The 20,333-nt window shown below is 44.7% G+C and overlaps 1 protein-coding gene across 2 annotated transcripts in view; it reads left to right on the forward strand.

Moving 5' to 3' along the window:
- Positions 1 to 20,040, forward strand: part of LOC122789692 (magnesium transporter NIPA2-like) — a 403,659-nt gene extending 383,619 nt beyond the window's left edge. For both annotated transcript variants that reach the window (XM_044057121.1, XM_044057119.1), the window contains one exon: positions 17,873 to 20,040. In XM_044057121.1, the coding sequence (XP_043913056.1) occupies positions 17,873 to 18,534 (662 nt within the window). In that variant the 3' untranslated portion in view covers positions 18,535 to 20,040. The remainder of the gene's footprint in view (positions 1 to 17,872) is intronic.
- Positions 20,041 to 20,333: the final 293 nt, after the last annotated feature.

Raw genomic sequence — 20,333 nt, forward strand, 5'->3', positions numbered from 1 at the left:
TTTCTTGCTCCTTACCGATGTCAGTAAAAGTTAATAATTGCATTACTTGTGGGAAGCAAATACCTCATAAGGATTTTCATTTGTACTGTATTCCTTGCCTAGGCCCAGATCACAACGTGCCCTGCTGTCGGTTTTGTGCTAGATTTAACCAATGCAGTATTAAGCGCCGGTATATTTTTGCTTCTAAATATTTTGGTGTAAGATTTAATTATCCTGAAATGTCGTCAGTTAGCAATCCGACTACCAGAGTTCATAAAAAATGCAAAGAAAAAGACAGAGACAGATCGTCGAGGTCCAAAACCGACGACAAAGCTTCTTCTAAGCCAATCGCCGGTACTCAGTGAGGCGCTTTTGCAGCCTCTGATACCCGCTACTGTTGAGTCGCAGGCCTCTACTGAGACCCATTCGGAGTCCGGTATGCCACGAGATTCTCTGAGTATTGAACCCACAGATGTCTCTTCCCTTGGATGGGTCTGGAGCCGCTGAGCAGGCTCCGGCTTCTGAGGGTGTTTTCAGGCCTCAACATTTTTATATTAAACTGATGCCAGCAACAAAAACAAGGTCAAAAACAACATCTACGTCTAAAAAACCGACGCATGAGCCACATGCTCAGGCCCCTATGCCTAAAAAACAGATGATCAAAATGGCTGAGGATTTAATTACCTTGATCAGGGCCCCCCCCCCCCCCGCTAAGAGGCCTAGGCAAGGCACTGATTATGAATCTTCAGATCAGGTTTCCATTTCTCCTGATACCTCTTCTGATCAGGAATTTTCTATTCCACCCTATGAGGATTCTGATGTAGAGGAATCCATCCCATCTGCATCTCCTCCTGAGGATTACTCTTTTGGAGAGACTTTGCATACTTTAAGGGAACATCTTCACTGGGAGAGTCGGGACTTCTCTGAATCAAAAAAGAGGCTTGGGGATTTCCTTCTTCTTCCTCAGCATAGGCCTTTGGCAATACCTCCTGTATTAGACATTGTTGATGATGTGTTCTCGGAATCCAGCATGGCTCCTGATTCCCTGCCTCCGGCTCCTGTTAAGCCAGACAGATATTACGGGGATGTTCATCGTGTTTCACTGTTGCAATCATGACTGTCGGGTTCTCCCTTGCCGGCAGGCAGTCCTTGGTCATCCAGAATCCCAAAGTCTGGGTCTGGCGTCGGCTGCTCAGCCATGCCCCCTGACGTCAGAGCGCCAGGAGTATAAAGCTGACAGCCGACGCCATGTTCTCCAGTCTTTCTTGCCGTGCGGTGATAGCAGTTCGCATTTGCCGGTCGGCTGACTCCTGACAATTTTTTCTAAACGTACTTCAGTCCGAAGACTTTCTTCTCCTACTCAAAGCTAAGTACCCCGTTGGGGAAACTTTTTTCTTGCTCCAGTCCGATGTCAGAAAAAGTTAATAATTGTATTTCTTGTGGGAAGCAAATACCTCATAAGGATTTTCATTCTTACTGTATTCCTTGCTTAGGCCCTGACCACGACATAGCTAGTTGTCGGTTTTGTGCTAGATTCAATCAACGTACGATTAAACGAAGGTACGATTTTGCATTTCATTACTTCGGTAGGCGTTTTAATTACAAAATGTCGTCTGATTCGGTTCCGGCTACCGGAGTTCACAAACAACGCAAGGATAAAGACAGGCCTCCGAAGTCCAAATCGGACGATATTGTACAAGCAGAGCCAGCTTCAGGTTCGGCCGTCGTCAGTGAGGCGCTTTTGCAGCCCCTGTCGTCGGCCATTTCGGAACTGATGGCCGAAACGGACTCCCACGAGGAGCCAACTAGGCCTTTGAATATTTCTGTTGCAGGACCTTCGGATGGGTCCGGAGCCGCCATGCAGGTACCGGCTTCCGAAGGGGTTTTCAGGCCTACTCATCTAAAGGCAAAGCCAAAGGCAAAGACTCCTTCCACATCAAAGACTACAGCCCAGGCCTCTTCTGATTCGGCACTCAAGTCTCAGAAACAATTACTTAAGATGGCGGAGGACTTACTATGATTAGGGGTTCACATCCCCCTCCAGATAAAAGGCCTAGGCAGGAAGTGTATTATGACTCCTCTGATCAGGCTTCTGTTTCTTCAGTTTCATCTTCTGACCAGGAATATTCTTTCCCTCCTTATGAGGATTCTGATGCTGAGGAATCCATTCCTTCAGCTTCTCCCACTGAGGATTTCTCTTTTGGGGAAACTTTACATGAACATTTTCACTGGGAAGGACAGGAGTACTCGGAATCTAAGAAAAGATTTAGGGATTTTCTTCTTCTTCCCCAACATAGACCCCTGGCTATCCCCCCTATTTTGGATATTGTGGATGATGCTTTTTCGGAGGCTAACAACTCCTGACTCTTTTCCTCCTGCTCCTGTTAAGCCAGACAGATATTATAGGGTTCCTGATTCCCACCAGTTTTTATACAAGAATCCTACTGCTGATCCTGAAACCATTTCTCAGGGTCCTAAGGGGGTTAAGGCCGCTACTGCTAAAAACCCCATTCCCACTGAGAAGGATTCCAGATCTTTAGAAAGATGGGGCAAAAAAGTGTACACTTCTGCTACTTTATCTATTAGGGCTTTAAACTGTCAGTTTCATATGCTGAAATACCAGCAGTTTCTTCTGTCTGTTTTGAAACAAAAGCTAACTTCCATTTCCGCCTGTGCAGATGATAAGGAATTACATGATTTAATGCATGCCACTGAACAAGTTGGGAAGCATGGTTTACACTGTGGATTTGATGCCTTTGAGGCTTCTTGTAGGGCTGCTGCCTCTGGTACAGTCATTAGAAGGCATGCTTGGTTAAAGGAACAAAACTTGCCAGATCAAGTAAAAGCTAAGTTATTGGATGCTCCTGTTGAGCATAATGTTTTGTTTGGACCTAAGGCTGAAGAGGTGATAAAGAAGATGGAGGACAAGGCAAAATCCATGCAAACGGTTAAAGATTTCTTGCAAGTACAGCCACCCAGATTTAGTAGGAATTGGCCTACTAAAAATTGGTCCTTTCCCAATTCAGACAGGCCTCAGAGGGGTAGATACAGACGCTCCCGAGGAAGGCCTCAAACGCAAGCTTCTTATAGACCAAGACAGTGGGCTGCTTCCACCCCTAGGGGAGGAGAGGACAGGTCGCAAGCTCATAGAAAAGAGGCTCAATGACTCCCTCGGTTGGGCTGCAGGAACTTCTTGCCTGGAAGCCCCTCTCGGAGGAAATCTTTCTCTTTTTCACCTAAATTGGACTCATATAACCCAAGACAAGTGGGTTCTGGATGTGGTTTCAAGAGGTTACAAATTCCATTTTCATACCCTACCAAGACCAAGCGGATGGCCGGATCTTCCAAAACATCAATGGTTAGAGGCCTTAAACCAGGTGGAAACTCTCTTGGCTATGAAAGCCATAGAACTGGTTCCACTTTCAGAGAGGGGACAAGGTTTTTACTCAAGGCTCTTTCTAGTCCCCAGAAAGCAAAATGCATGGAGACCCATTCTGGATCTGTCAGTCTTGAACACTTTTCTCGAAATACCAAAATTCAAGATGCTTACTCTGCAGCAACTACTTCCAGTGCTGACCAAAAATGCATGGATGGCAACTCTGGATTTAAAGGAGGCATATTTACACATTCCCATCAGGCAGGAATGCAGGAAATACCTCAGGTTCAAGGCCGGATCGAAGCACTATCAATTCTCTGCACTGCCCTTTGGATTGTCTACTGCGCCCAGGGTCTTCACCAAATGCCTGGCTCCAGTAGTAGCTTATTGCAGACTCAAGGGAATTCAAATTTACCCTTATCTGGACGACTGTCTTATTCAGGCAGACAGCAAGGATGTCTTACTCCAGCATCTAGAATTTGTTCAAAATCTTCTCAAGTTCCTGGGATTCACTGCAAACATAAAAAAGTCAAATTTGATACCCTCACAACAGATAACCTTTCTGGGTGCTCTTCTAAACACAACAACCCAGATGGCATTTCTGACATCCGAAAAACAATTACAGCTGGCTTCAACTTTCAAAACCTTGGCAACTTTAACTCCGCTATCTGCAAGGAAATTCCTGCAGGCTTTTGGTTACATGGTCTCCTGCATCCTTCTCGTACCATATGCAAGACTACATATGAGGAAAATACAGTGGTACCTAAAAAGTGTATGGTCTCAGCATTGCCACAGTTTAGACATACAGATCACCATCCTGCCTTGTCTTCAAAAGGAATTCCTTTGGTGGTCCAAGGCATGTACTCTAAACATAGGAAAACCTTTCAGTCTGCATCCAGCCACTCAGATACTAACCACGGACGCTTCAGATTATGCATGGGGAGCCCATTTTCAGGGCAACTGTCTGCAGGGCCTTTGGACAAAGGATCAGAAGCACCTGCATATCAATTTAAAGGAAATGGTAGCCGTTCAGAATGCTCTATGGGCTTTCAGGAATCTTCTACAACCAGGACAGCTACTGATATGGACAGACAACACCACAGTTATGTGGTACATAAACAAGCAAGGGAGATCTCATTCCTATCCCCTTTGCAGACTAGCCATGAATCTATGGAACACAGCTCTAGCTTGCAAACTGGACCTTCAAGCTCAGTTTCTACCAGGGAAGCAAAACTTCCTGGCAGACAGTCTGAGCAGAAACCTGAATGACCCATACGAATGGATGCTGGATACCGAAATATTCAGGATGATTACAGCAGTCTGGGGATGTCCTCACATAGACCTCTTTGCATCCCACCTCAATCATCAACTACAGATTTTTTGCACCAGGACATTCCACGAACTAGCTTGGAAAGTGGATGCACTATCATTCAGTTGAAGAAACCTCTCGGGGTATGCCTTCCCGCCTCTTCCTCTCCTTCCACTGGTGTTATTAATGATCAAACAGGACAAGCCCAAGATGATAATTTTGCTGGCCCCAAATTGGCCTCAACAGTTTTGGTACCCAACACTGAAAAACCTTTGTCTGGAGCCCCCTTGGGTATTACCACAGACTCCGAACCTTCTGTCCCAACACCAGGGTCAGGTTCTGCACTCCCATGTCCAAACTCTCAGCCTGGTGGCCTGGTTAATCCAGGGTCTTTGATTCATTCTCTTCTACCCAAGCAGGTTATGGATGTCATTTTAGAAGCCAGACGTCCTAGCACTAGAAAAATCTTGCTCCTGGATGCAGGCTCAGGATTCAGATCCTCTTATTCCTAACATTCCTCTAATTTTACTTTACCTGACAGACCTCTTACATAAGGGTCTCTCTTTCTCTTCCATAAAGATCCATGCCCCTGCTATTTCTGCTCATTATAATATAGACCCTCCTATCTTTTCCCATCAGCTCATGAGACAGTTTCTCAGAGGAGCTAAGAACTTAAGGCCCCCTAGATCTCCACCCATTCCTGCTTGGGATCTCAACTATGTTTTGGAAAAACTCACCTTACCTCCTTTTGAGCCTGCTGCCACATCTGACATCAAGTTTTTATCTTGGAAGACAGCCATCCTGTTAGCTCTTACCTCTGCCAGGAGAGTTTTGGAGTTGCAAGCTCTCATGGCTGTGGAACCTTATATTATTTTTCATCAAGACAGGGTGTCTTTGAGGACTAATCCTACTTTCATGCCTAAGGTGGTTTCCAAAGTGGCTTTAAATCAAACTATTCACTTGCCAACTTTTTTCCCCAGTCCACAAAATAAGGGGGAAAGGATCTTGCATTCCTTGGATGTACACAGACAAGTACGTTTTTACCTGGACAGAACCAAGGACATTAGGAAATCAGAGCAATTGTTTGTTTCTTATGCTTCAAGTTCCCAAGGTAAAGCCATTTCAAAACAGACCATTTCTAAATGGATTGCTCATGGAATCAGATTTTGCTATTCACACCATGGAAAGCAAATCCCAGGGAGTATAAGGACTTACTCTACCAGAGCTGCTGCCACTTCAGCTGCCTTCCTCAGGGGAGTTCCTACCAAAGACATTTTGGAAGCTGCTACTTGGAGTTCAGTGCATACTTTTTCCAAGCACTACAATCTACCTCTCTACTCTAAGTCTAGGGCAGGCTTTGCTTCTGCTGTCTTTCAGGGCCTTTTAGCCACCCCCACTACTTTATGACCACCTCCCTTTTATTTTGCTTTGGGATTCAACCCTACAGTCATGACTGCAACAGTGAAACATGATGAACATAGTACAGTTGTGTACACTTACCATAAATGTAGATGTTCGAGTGTCTTCACTGTTGCAGTCTGTACCCTCCTCCTGTCCCTCTTATTTTTTCTTTTGTGTGGTTCCCTTCTTCACCCTTCTTTTGAGGTGTATTTGCAAAGGGTATGGGATCTTACTCATTTTGGAACACCTGACATCTGGGGCAAGAAAAACTGGAGAACATGGCGTTGGCTGTCAGCTTTATACTGCTGGCGCTCTGACGTCAGGGAGCATGGCTGAGCAGCCGACGCCAAACCCAGACTTTGGGATTCTGGCCGACCGAGGACTGCCTGCCGGCAAGGGAGAACCCTACAGTCATGACTGCAACAGTGAAGACACTTGAACATCTACATTTATGGTAAGTGTACACAACTGTACTTTCCTGACTCCCACAAATTTCTTTTCAAAAATCCTGCTGCTGTTCCTGAGACTATTTCTCGGTCCCAAGGGTGTAAAGGCCTCTACAGCCAAAAATCCTACCCCTTCTGATAGAGATTCCAGGGCACTGGATAGATGGGGTAAGAAGGTTTATACATCTGCAGCCTTGGCAATCAGAGCTTTAAACTGCCAGTTTCATATGCTTAAATATCAACAGCATGTTATGGGCTTACTGAAACAGAAAATGTTGTTGATTTCTGATTGTGTGACAAATAAAGAGTTACAGGAATTATTGCATTCAGCAGAACAGATTGGAAAGTATACTTTGCAATGTGGTTTTGATTCCTTGGAGGCCTCTTGTAGGGCCACTGTTACTGGATCAGTGATTAGAAGGCATGCCTGGCTCAAGGAGCAAAATCTGCCTGATTATGTTAAAGCTAAATTGCTGAATGCCCCTTTGCAAGCATGATACTCTGGTAATAAGGCAGAAGAGGTTTTAAAGAAAATGGAAGACAAAGCTAAAGCTATGCAAACTGTAAAATATTTCTTGCAAGTGCAGCCACCCAGGTTCAGTAGGCACTGGCCTACTAAAAATTGGTCCTTTCCTGTGTCCAACAGAGCCACTCAGGGCAAATCCAGGTGCTCAAAAGGCTCCAGATACCAATCACAGGGTTTTTACAGGTCAAAGCAATGGGGTGCCTCCACCTCCAAATCTGGAGGAAACAAAGCACAACCCTACAGTAAGCAGTCTCAATGACTTTCCTCTACCATCACCAAGCACTTATCTTTTGGCAGCCCCCTAGGAGGGAAAACTAGCATTTCATGCTCAAAATTGGCAGTTAATTACCCAGGACAAGTGGGTATTAAACATTAGTATCCCAGGGGTACAGATTTCATTTCCATACTTTGCCAATTCCAAACTGATGGCCGGATCTGCCACAAAACCAGTGGGTAGAGGCCTAGAAACTTTTAGTTATGTACTCACCATAACTTCAGATGTTTGGGATCCATCTCGCCTACATTCTGACTGATGGGTTCGGAGCCGATCCTCGGCTCCGACTCGGCACGCTTATGCCAAAGAACGAAGTCTCTTATTGGCTGAGCTTACTATATCCCAGGATGCACCACTACCAGTCCCCCAGATTTAGTTTGTCCGCATACATGCACACACGCATGCACTGCTTATATAACATTGACAGATGATACAAGATAAAACAGTAGAACTCAAACCGTTCAATCTCTTCTGATCTCCAAGGCAGGGGGAAGGAGGGTGGGTATTAGGAATGTAGGCGAGATGGATCCCAAACATCTGAAGTTATGGTGAGTACATAACTAAAAGATGTTATGTGATCCTATCTCGCCTACATTTTGACTGATGGGACAGCGTCCCTAGCACCTAAATCCTGGGTGGCTCACTGGAAAACACTCCTGAGTACCGTGGAACCAAATGAAGCTCGCCCTTTAGATGCCACATCCAATTTATAGTGGGAAATGAAAGTGTGCGGGTTGGACCAAGTAGCCGCAGCACAAATCTCAGAAATAGCGAGCTTGGAATGGAATGCAATAGAGGTAGCCATAGCTCTAGTAGAGTGAGCTTTGACAGAAGTTGTAAGTTGTTTATTTGAAGAGGAATAAGCCTGAGTTATGCAATCTCTGATCCATTTGGCAATAGTAGCTTTAGTGATGGTTTTACCCAGTTTATTATCTGAAAAGGACACAAACAATTGATCTGTTTTTAATTTGTTGAGTCCTATCTAGATAGAAGCGCAATTGCCTGTGAACATCCAATGTATGGAAGGTGTATTCAGCTTTGTTTGAAAATTTTGGAAAGAAAACTGGTAGCTCTAAAGACTGTTGGAGACAGAGATTGGAACAAACTTTTGGGACAAAAGATGGATTAGGCCTAAGTGATACTCTATCCTTGTGAAAAATCAAGTACGGTGGTTTGATAGATAGGGCTTGAAGTTCTGAAACTCTTCTTGCAGAGGTAATTGCAATTAAGAAGGCAGTTTTCCAAGACAGATATTTCAAATCACATGTAGCAGCTGGTTCAAAGGGGAAGATGTTAAGGCACAGTACCAAATCAAGATCCACGGAGGCAGGATGGAAAACTGGGGTCTTAAAAGCACAGCACCTTTCATGAAAGTTTTACATAATCTGCTGCTCATCAACGGTGGGTCTATGGAATCGTGAAATTTGGAGATAGCTGCTAGTTGGACTTTAATAGTAGAGACTGAAGATCCTTGATTAAACAAGGATGTTAAAATTTCAAGACCTCTGGTATCGGGCAGTAATAGGGTCTAAGCCTCTGAGTTGAGCCCAGATAGCAAACCTCTTCCACTTACTGTGATACAATTTCTTAGTGGTGGGTTTGTGGGCTGAAGATAAAATGTGAATAACTTCCGGGTCCAAGGTGTGATTTCTGACTAAAGTCGGAAGAGGAGGAGCCAAGCTGTTAATTTCAAAGTGTGAAGGGACTGGTGCTGTTGTCCCGACTGATGAACCAGAAGGTCGAATTAGATCCAAGAACCAAGGACCGTCCAGGGTATATTTCTGTAGGTAGGGAACCATACCTGGCGAGGCCAGTACGGGGCAATTAGAATCATTGTGGACCCCAATTGGGAAGCTTTCTGGATGACTTTGGGGAGGAGTGGAATCGGAGGGAAAGCATAAAAGCAGTCCTGTTGGCCAAGGTTGGACTAGAGCATCCGTAGCTGTCTCCCTTGGCGGGGTCAAGGAAAAGAACCTTTGCACTTCGTGTTTGTGGTGTTGCAAACAGGTCGCAGCACGGAGTCCCCACCTTTGAAAATCTGAGCTGCTACTGTTTGTTCAGAGACCACTCGTGAGGAGAGAATAGTCCTGCTCAGTCTGCCTGCTAATACATTGGATTTTCCTGGAATGTGGGTCGCTACCAGGAAGCGCTTGGTAGCCACTGCCCATTCCCACATCCTCATGGCCTCTCTGCAAAGGGGATAAGATTTGGTCCCTCCCTGTTTGTTTAGATACCAGACCACCGACATGTTGTCTGTGTGGATGGCGATAATGCCTTGAGGGAGAAACTTGTGGAGGGCTTGTAGGGACAGAAGTACAGCCCTCATTTCCAACACATTGATATGGAGAAATGTATCGTTTGGAAGCCAAGAACCTTGAACTGACCTGCCCAGACAATGCCCCCCCCACCCCGTCTGGGAGGCATCCGTTGTCAAGGTGGCCACCGGAGGGGGTATAACAAAGGGTCTTCCCTGATTCAGATTGGATGGCAGAAGCCACCAGCGGAGGTCCCATTTGCACGTTTCTGTAATCAGTATGTGATGATTGAGGGGGAGATCCTGAAAAGACCATTGTGTCGATAATAGCCACTGGAGAATCCTCATGTGCAACCTTGCCAGAGGAACTAGGAGAACCGTGGCAGACATTGAACCTAAAAGTTGCAGGACCATCCTGGCTGGGGCTTTGGATCTTAGAAGCAGGGCTCGGACTTGATCTTGTAATGTTTGTATCCTTTGGTAGGAAGGAAGATTCGCATTAATTTTGAGTCTATCTCTGCTCCTATGAATCTTATGCGCTGAGAAGGCAGCAAGACAGACTTTGACCAGTTGAATGTAATTCCCAGGGAAGCACCCAGGAGATGGTGGCTTGTAGGTTCTCTAGTAGTAGATGCCTGGTGGTGGCAGTCAGGAGCCAGTCGTCCAGATAGGGAAACACTTGGAATCCGAGACTCCTCAGGTGAGCAGTCACTACTGCCAAACACTTGAACACCCTGGGGCTGTGGTGAGACCAAAGGGCAGTGCACAAAATTGGAAATGACTGTCTCCCAGGCTGAAGCGCAGATACCTCCTGGACGCCTGATGTATCGGTATGTGATAATAGGCGTCCTTGAGATCTATGGAGCACATCCAAACATCTTTCTCCAACAATGGGAGAATGGATTGTAAAGTGACCATTGAATTTGGACTTCATGACGGACTGGTTTAGTTTGCTGAGATCCAAAATGGGTCTCAGGTCCCCTGTCTTTTTGGCACTAAAAGAACCTTGAGTAATTTCGGATCCGATCTGGTCTGTGGGGAGCGGTTGGATGACTCCTTTTTCTAGCAGCTTTGAAGCTTCTACGGCTGCAATTTCCCTTTGACTGGGTGGTGGGTCCAGGATTTTTTTGGACGGTGGGGGTGGGCGTGTGAAGGGAATGGTGTAACCTCCGGCAATAATCCGAAGCACCCAGCTGTCCTGAGTAATAGACTCCCAGGCTTTTAGGTGCTTGGAAAAACGGCACCCGACTGGCTCTGGAGCAGCACAGCCGGGCAATCCCTCATGGAGTGTGGGAGGCTGAAGAGCCACGAAAGGACTCGCGGTCTCCAGTGTTGTGGGCGCCTCTGCCGCCTCTGGGACGGCGTCTCCCAGAAATATTTCCCCCTCCTCTGCCTCTGGAAGGGGAATCTTCCTGCTGTTGAGGAAAGAATTTCTGTGATTTGCGGAACCACATCTTCCCTCCTCTTTTAGCCTTGGGATAAGGCCGAAAGGGAGTGGAAAATCGTGCTCCTACGGCAGATAAAGTCTTTCCCTCCTGCTCACAGCGGGTAAGAGTGTCTTTTACCTTGGGTCCAAACAAAGAGGACCCATCAAAGGGAGCGTCGGCAAAGGAAGACTTGAAGGCCTCCGAAATGACAAACGGAGCCAGGCTTGTCTTCGTAGAGCCACGCCTGTGCCTGCCGCTCTGCCCGCTCCTTCGGCCGCATATGAAATGAGCCTCATGGACGAGTTAGAAATCGAGGTAAGGGTAGCCAACTGAGAGCTAACCGACTGGGCTAGCTGCTCAGGTAGGTTACCTGAGAGGGAGTCTGAGAGCTCCTTGACCAGATCCCGCTGTAGTCTGGTGAAATGTGCCAAATAATTCAGGGACCTCAGAGTAAAGGCCGCTGAACTCAGGGTGCGCTTCCCATACCGGTCCATGCTCCTAGACTCCTTATTAGGAGGATGGACGGACGTTGAAGCCTCTGCCACGTCCTGCTGGGTAGCAGATGCCACCACCATGGCATCTACAGCCACGCCTTTCGTTAAGAACTCCTTCTCGGGTGGGGCAGACAAAAATTTGTTAGGGTGAGAAGGCACTGGTTCCACAGTATCTGGATGTTCCCACGCCCTCCAACAAACCAAATCCAGGAGCTCGTTGAAGGGCGGAGACACCCAGGAGGCGGAGGGCTGAGCCCTGAAGGCCTTGAGGAACACCGACTCATCAGCGGAGGGGGGTTTGGAATTCCAGCCGCCTCGTTGCTTGAGGATCTCTAGAATGTCTGCAAATGAGACATCATCCGAGGACGACTTTGGGGACCCCTCCGCATCATCAAGATCAGTGTCCGATGTAAGAGACTCATCGGGGGAGTCTACATGCTTCCTCTTGCACGATCTCTTCCTTGGGGGCTCCTCCGAAGACAACTCGAAGACCCTCAGGAGGAGGGAACCCCAGTGGGGGTAACCTCAGGCCCGGGGCTCCGCTGCCTAGAGACAGGGGAACTGCCAAAGACCCAGTCTCCATGCCCAGGAAGGTGCGGTAAAGCCGTAGAGATGGCCAAAGAAGATTTGGCCAAGACACTCCTCATAGCTCTGAAGGCGGACCCCAGAATCCTGGGAGGGTCCAGTCTCGAGCCATGATAGCAGACGGAAGTCCGCGGCGAAGCACCGAGAGGAGGCTTGGAACCAACTGCATTGGTCCTGAACGTCACCCGGGCCCGGCCGAAGAAGTCCGTGTGCTAAACTCCGACCGAAGGCTGGGGTTGGAGTAAGGGTCAGAGCCGACCCTAGGATCTCCACTGGCTCCACCAGCACCTGCTCCGGCGGGCGAAGCGGTCAGGAGGAATGGCAATGGAATGGGCTATCGGCTCCGAAGCCAATTGGGTCGGAGCGAAACAAATTTCTGAAAGACTGGGGACTGGAAAAGCCTTTGGAGTACCCTGTCTATGTCCGAATCTGACATCCTTGATGACCTGGAAGAGACGAGCGGTCCGAGTAGGCCTCTCCAACGGCTCCAAGGGACTAGGGACCGGCTCGAATCGACTCGATAATTATCGGACCCGAAGGAGTGTCCAAACCAATTTCCATCGGTGCCGAGGAGGAAGTGTCTCCGCGGACAACCTTCATCGGCTCCAAGATCAGTGGAGCCGATGAAGGTGACCCTCTCGAGGCCCCAGCCGTCGGCTCGAACCCAGAGGAGTGAGACTGGAGGCATCGAGGCAGACCGTTCGCCTCGGCTCCGAAGTCCGTGGAGCGAAGGAGAAGCCTGCCTATGTCTTTTGGCGGTCGGTTCCGACGGGCTGGTCGGAGCCGGCGCCCTTTTCTTCTTTGCAGGAGAAGGAGAGGAAGCTAATGCCTCTTCAAATGAGGGTTTAATAAGGCCTTTTAAAATAAGTTTATTTTTCCTCTCTTGGAGGACCCTCGAGGAAAACGCGTGGCACACGCTACAGGACTCCTGCAAATGTTTGGCACCCAAACAGTACACACAGAGAGAATGGTCATCTGTTATTGACATTTTGAAACTGCACTTAGTGCACTTCTTAAAACCTGAAGGCCTAGGAGCCTGTGACATTATGGCAACCAATCTAGTGAACAGCAAAAACAAAACACACTATCACAGAAAAAATTCTTTTTTTTTTTTTTAAACCAAAGACTGTCACAATAGAAAAATAACTAAAAGGATCCAAGAACCCTAAAATAAAACGGGACTTGAATGACAACTGACTGACAGGGGAAGGCCCTTCAGCTCAAAGGGGACCTCTTAGTCAGAAAATACGCAATCACCACACAAAACTTTTACAAAAAATATCCACTCATACACAAAAACACAAGATAGCCGTTAAAACACTTTCCTGTCAGGGATTTCCTAAAATTTCAACAAAAAGCTAAGTGAAAAAAACACTACTTAGCTCAGCCAAGCTCGAGACCACGTCTTTGCTTGTTAGCGGTAAACGAGATCTGGGGGACTGGTAGTGGTGCATCCTGGGATATAGTAAGCTCAGCCAATAAGAGACTTCGTTCTTTGGCATAAGCGTGCTGAGTCGGAGCCGAGGATCGGCTCCGAACCCATCAGTCAGAATGTAGGCGAGATAGGATCACATAACATCAAGTCATGTCCCTCATGGATATGGGGGCTATTCAACCGGTACCAGAAAAGGAATAAGGACAAGGTTTTTATTCAAGACTTTTCCTGGTACCCAGAAAAGACAATTCATGGTGCCCAATACTGGACTTATCGATTTTGAACACGTTCCTGGACATTCCAAAATTCAAAATGCTGACTTTACAACAGCTACTGCCTATGCTAGGCAGGAATGCTTGGTTAGTAACTCTAGACTTAAAAGAGGCATACCTTAATAAGGGAATCATGCAGAAGATACCTCCGCTTCAAAGCAGGTTTTTTGCATTACCAATTCTCTGCACTGCCCTTTGGCTTATCTACTGCACCCAGGGTCTTTACAAAGTGCCTGACACCAGTAATTGCATTCTGCAGACAAAGAAACATTCAAATTTATCCTTATCTGGACGATTGTCTCATTCAAGCAGAGGACAAGGACACTCTTCTTCAACATCTGGCGTTTGTAAAAAGGCTTCTAGCATGCCTGGCGTACACCATAAACAAAAATCAATCACAACTGGTACCCTCTCAAATAATTACATTCCTGGGTGCAAGCTTGAATACAACTGCCCAGATGGCTTACCTCACGCCAGACAAACAAAGGCAACTGACAACATACTTCAAACAAATGGCAACAAAAACCCATTTATCTGCAAGACAAATTCTGCAGGCTTTGGGGTTCATGGCATCCTGCATTCTCTACTAATTCCATATACGAGACTGCATATGAGGAAACTTCAATGGTACCTAAAATGTTTATGGAGTCAACATTGTCACAGTCTGGAAACAATGATTCCTCTCATTGCTTGCCTACAACAGGAGTTTCTTTGGTGGGCAGAGACATGTCACCAAAACAAGGGACTGTCATTCACTCTACCCCCTGCCACCCAAACCCTAACTACAGATGCATCAGACTATGCTTAGGGGCCCACCTGGCAGGGAGATGCATTCAGGGCAAATGGAGCCCAAACCAAATGCATCTGCATATCAACCAGAAAGAGATGCTAGCTGTTCAGAATGCCCTGACAGCCTTCAAGGACTTGCTTCATCCAGGACAACTACTGATAAAGATGGACAATACCGCAGTTATGTGGTACATAAACAAGCGTGGGGGTACACATTCCTACCCCCTTTGCAGACTAGCCATGGCTTAGTGGAACACAGCCTTGACTTACCAAATACATCTTCAAGCACAGTTCCTGTCAGGAAAGCAAAATACTCTGGCAGACGACCTAAGCAGAAATCTTATGGACCCGCATGAATGGAAACTGGATCCACAAATCTTCACCATGTTAATACAGAAATGGGGGAGCCCAGACAAAGATCTATTTGCCTCTCCCCAAAATTATCAGTTGGACAAATTCTGCACAAGAACTCATCACAAAAAAGCATGGAAAGTGGATGATCTATCCTTCAGCTGGAAAAATCTATGCCTTTCCACCTCTGCCTCTACTCTCCAAGGTTTTACTAAAAGTCAGACAGGAAAAACCAAAAATGATCCTAATTGCTCCGGACTGGCCTCGCCAGTACTGGTACCCACTTATAAGGAATATGTCTCACCTTCCTCCATGGTACTTGCCTCAAACACCTCATCTACTGTCTCAGCAGAACTATCAAATTCAGCACACACAGCTCCAAACTCTGAATCTTGCAGCATGGCTAATCAACTAATTATTCAAACAACACCTCTCAGTAAATCTGTGATGGATGTCATTTTGGAAGCCAGAAGGCCTAGTACTAGAAAATCTTATGCTGATAAATGGAAGAGATTCTCTGCTTGAAACCAGGCACAAGGAATAGACACAGCAAAGCCCAATATTCCTCAGATTTTACAATATTTGACTGAGATGCTTGACAAGGGCCTATCTTTTTCTTCAATAAAAATCCATGCCTTTGCCATCTCGGCTCATTACAACACAGAGCCTCCCCTCTTTTCTCATCCTCTGCTTAAACAGTATCTTAGAGGGGCCAAAAATGTAAGGCCTCCCAGAAGAGCACCAACTCCTGCATGGGACCTCAATTTTGTGCTAGAAAAACTCACCCTGCCTCCTTTTGAACCAGCAGCTACTGCAGATATAAAATTTATATTTTGGAAAACAGCTTTTCTTTTGGCAGTCACTTCAGCAAGAAGGGTTTCAGAACTACAGGCTCTCATGGCAGTGGAGCCTTTTATTATATTTTACCCGGACAGGGTGTCCCTCAGGACCAATCCTTCTTTTATGCCTAAGGTGGTATCCAGTGTGGCTTTTAACCAGACCATTCACCTGCCAACATTTTACCCAAATCGGCAAAACAAGGGGGAGCGGATTCTGCATTCATTGGATGTACACAGACAACTATGATTCTACTTAAACAGGACCAAATCTTTAAGAAAGTCTGAGCAACTACTAGTAGCATTTGCTGCAGGGTCAGAGGGGAAGACTATATCAAAGCAGACTATTTCTAAGTGGATAAGCCACTGCATTCATTTCTGCTATTTGCACCATGGTAAACCTGTGCCCAAGGCGATCAGATCACATTCCACCAGGGCTGTCTCTACTTCAGCAGCTTTTCTCAGAGGGGTCCCAACCAAAGACATTCTAGAAGCTGCTACTTGGAGCTCTGTTCATACCTTTACAAAGCATTATCATTTACCTCTATTCTCCAAATCCAGGGCAGGCTTTGCCACTGCAGTCTTGCAGGGCATTATAGCCGCTCATAATGCTGTTTAGTTCCATCCTCCCATCCATAGCTTTGGGATTCTACCCAAATGTAATGACTGCAACAGTGAAACACGAAGAACATAGTACAGTTGTGTACACTTACCATAAATGTAGATGTTCGAGTGTATTCACTGTTGCTGTCCTGGTTACCCACCCGCCATCCCCCTTTCTATACCTTTTTCTTTCCTTCACTATACTCAAAAGCCTTTGTGGCGTATTTGCTTTTAGTTGAAGGTATATGTTTCTAAAAGTACATTTATATATTTACTGTTTATATATATATATATATATATATATATATATATATATATATATATATATATATATATTTTGCTCCCCATTTGGGGGGCACCTGACATCTGGGGCAAGAAAAACTGAATAAAATGGCGTTGGCTGCATGTTTTATACCCCTGACGTCATGGAAGAGGAGACAGCAATCGACGCAAGACCCAACACTTTGTTATGCAGGCTGACTGAGGGCAACCTGCCAGCATATTACCCTAATGTAATGACTGCAACAGTGTATACACTCGAACATGTAGATTTATTGTAAGTGTACACAACTGTACTGTCCAATGGTTGGCAGCCAGTAAGAGAACAAAAATGGCAAAAAAGAAGCGTTAATAGCTCAGTTCTTTTTAAAGCATTTTACAACTGTTTTTTTTTTTTTTTTTTTTTTTTTTGCTGTATGATGTTAATTTATAAGCTCGAGAGCAAAGCATTTATAAAGTGGAAATGTAAGAACCTTTATTCCTTGATTTGTTTAGGAGAAAATCATGTGGAGTCTGCTTATGATATTTTTAAAGTTTTCACACCTTATACCGTAAGGGATAAAAGAAATTAACTGATATGATTTATTGACCCCAACCCAAGTGGAACTTTGGCTCCAAATAGTTGTTCGGAGTCAACTCTATAGCACTAATGGCGTAGAGGGATAATGCCCTATGAACTAGGTAAACAAAGTCTGATTAGCAGCTGTAGCATTTAATGGCACTGGCAGAGGATGGAAGGTCAGGCAAGGACACAAACAGTCAAAGTTCCTTAAAGGATGGGCACTGTTTCAAAGCATGTCCCTGAGGGTATTCAACATGATTCCACAGCTCTATCCTAGGGGGGAGGTGCCACTCTTAAGAGCAAACTGTACAAGAATACTGGTACCAGGACATTGCTTCTTAGCTGCAAAAGGTAGGGGACAGCATATTTAGTACCTAAAACTAGCAACAGTCATTTCAAGCAACTCACTAAAGTGAACACACTGCATACATTAATAGTACTGTCCAAGTGGAGTAATTTGCCTTCAAGTGCATGGTAATCACCACCCCACTGCTTCTGTGCTACAGCAGACTTTGTTTTTACTTGCACTCTTCTCCAACCCCCTGTATTCTAGCTATTGAAAAGTACACTCTACATGGTTAAACCTGATTTAGTGGTGGTTGGGGAGTTATATTTTACTTTTAATGCCTCATGTCTCATTTATGTTAATTGTTTTCATCTCTTCTGTTCTCTAGGTTTCATTGCATTTGCAGTTTCTGTGGTGGTCAGCAGTGTTATACTCATCTTTGTTGCTGGGCCACGTTATGGACAGAAGAATGTGTTGGTGTACATCCTGATCTGCTCTGTGGTAGGCTCTCTCTCTGTTGCATGTGTCAAAGGCTTAGGTATTGCCATAAAAGAGCTCTTTGCTGGACATCCCATTCTGAAAGAACCTCTGGGCTGGATCCTCCTAATTTGCTTGGTAATCTGCATCAGTACTCAGATAAACTACCTGAATAAGGCTCTGGATATCTTTAATACATCCATCATCACACCAATTTACTATGTTTTCTTCACCACCTCTGTCATGACTTGCTCTGCCATTCTGTTCAAAGAATGGAATAATATGGGAGTGGAAAACATCATTGGTACTCTCAGTGGCTTCCTTACAATCGTGCTTGGGATCTTCCTCTTGCATGCCTTCAAGGACATCAGTTTTACATTTGATACACTGCCACTGTTTTTAAGGAAGAGTGCACAACAGGGAGTGAAAGAAAGAGGTCCTCTACACCAGCCACTCCTGGACCATGATGTGGAGTCTGTAAAAGGAATTAGCGAAGATAACTGTCAAGCTTGCCATATAGTAAATTCCAGTGGTTCTGCTGTTTTTCCTGGGAGAGGCTGCAGACTTCATTAGAAACAGCAGCAAAGTCATTTAATACTCAAACTTTGTTTTCGAATTATAGGACTTTAGGCAGTGTCTTGTGTGCTGAAACTGTTCCTCCAAGTATTTGTCTTAAAGTTACTGAATAGTGTCCAGTCTCCTGCTTTCCTCTTTTGTACATTGTGAAACATGGACAGGAAGATCCAGGTAGTGTTGCTGATCCAATGTTCACATGTACAAACTGGTGTTTGTGAATGGAGCGGAATTATGAAGTATCTGTTAGTGACAGATCAGCTTCAGATTAACCTCAGACAAGCTGGTGGACATATACAATAGTTTATAAACTATTCCACAGAAATAAAGGCCCTATAACCCTACTATGGATAATAGCCTGGCATATAAATTATAAAATACAGAACTTACTCAGTTTATAAAAAGAAAACCGCTTATTACACTTTTTATTTGGAGCATAATATAGATAGATATTGTAATACCAGTGGATTGAAGAAGATTTTTAAATACGGAACAAAAAGTGTCCATATTCCTTATTATTTGTACAGTACCCAGTGGACTGGGGCCTTCTGGCTTTTGTTTACTTAAGTTTCTTACAATATCTGTGTTTTAGCAGCAGCAGCAGCATCATAGTGTTTCTTTTACAAGAATCTTTCTAAATGTCTTAAATGTTAAAAAGGTTTTAATTTGTTACATTTTAAGATTTTTAAAAAGGAGAACTTCCTACTACTTTTAATGCTAGTAAATTGAATACAATGGACTAACTTGCACTTTAGCTTGTAGTAAGTAACAACACTGTGTCATAGAATTTGAACTTTATCTGTTTTTTTTTTTTAAATGGTTTATTGTGCCATTGATTTCTCCAACTTTTTTATTTTTTATGTTCACCTTACTTTATTTTGCATTTTCTCTATGATTTTCACTCAATATTTGCCATTTGGCTCTGTGGCATGCTGCTTTATTATGTGGTGTTGTCTGAACTACAACTTTTCTGCTTAGTAGTAGTAGGTGTAAATACAAATGCCATTATTGAATGTAATAGTTATAGAACTATTCTCTGTGAATTTTGTAGCATACCTTAAACATCCTGCTGCCATAATTGGGTAGTAGATGTTAAGGTCATGCACTTATTTTGGTGGTAGCACAAATAAAAAGTCCATCCCTTGGAAGAACTGTGCAGATGAAAAATACCACACTGGTTACTGTCAATTCATGTAGGAACTCTGATTTTATATATATTTCTTGGTCTAGACATTTACTAGCTGAAAAATGTAATTCTTTATTACATCTTGGGAAAGAATGTGCTGTGTATATACTGGTGTTCTTTTTCTGTTTTACTTGCCAAAGGCTTTGGTATCTCTGTAAAGGAGTTGGGGATTAATTAACATCGTATTTAAATTTGCCCTTCTCTGAATGTGAGACAAAGTATGCTGTGGCTCTGCCCAACACAGCCGGAACATGGTTAATGTAATTGTAGAAACAGTAATCAAGAGGATTGATGTTTGAATTAAATTCTTTGTAAAAGACTGTTTTCCTACATGGCAGCAACTATTTACTACAACATTTTGTACACTTGTAAAATAACACTGAAAAGCACTAAAACAAATTACTCACAACAAAGTTCCACTTACTGAAGTGTGGAGTTGACCGCAGTTTTCCTATTTCCACAAAAATAATTTTGAGAAACAGTTACTATAATGGAATGCACTGGAAAAATCAACCTTCACTTACTCGTCAATATATGCAACAGAAAGATATTAGGTGATTCTCTTGCAGTTGGCAACAATGGGGAACTTGCTGTTGCAGATTTCAGCATGTTT

Source organism: Protopterus annectens, chromosome 15.part0 (assembly GCF_019279795.1).
Source record: "Protopterus annectens isolate FY-2018-M chromosome 15.part0, PAN1.0, whole genome shotgun sequence".
NCBI classification, from domain to species: Eukaryota; Metazoa; Chordata; order Ceratodontiformes; family Protopteridae; genus Protopterus; species Protopterus annectens.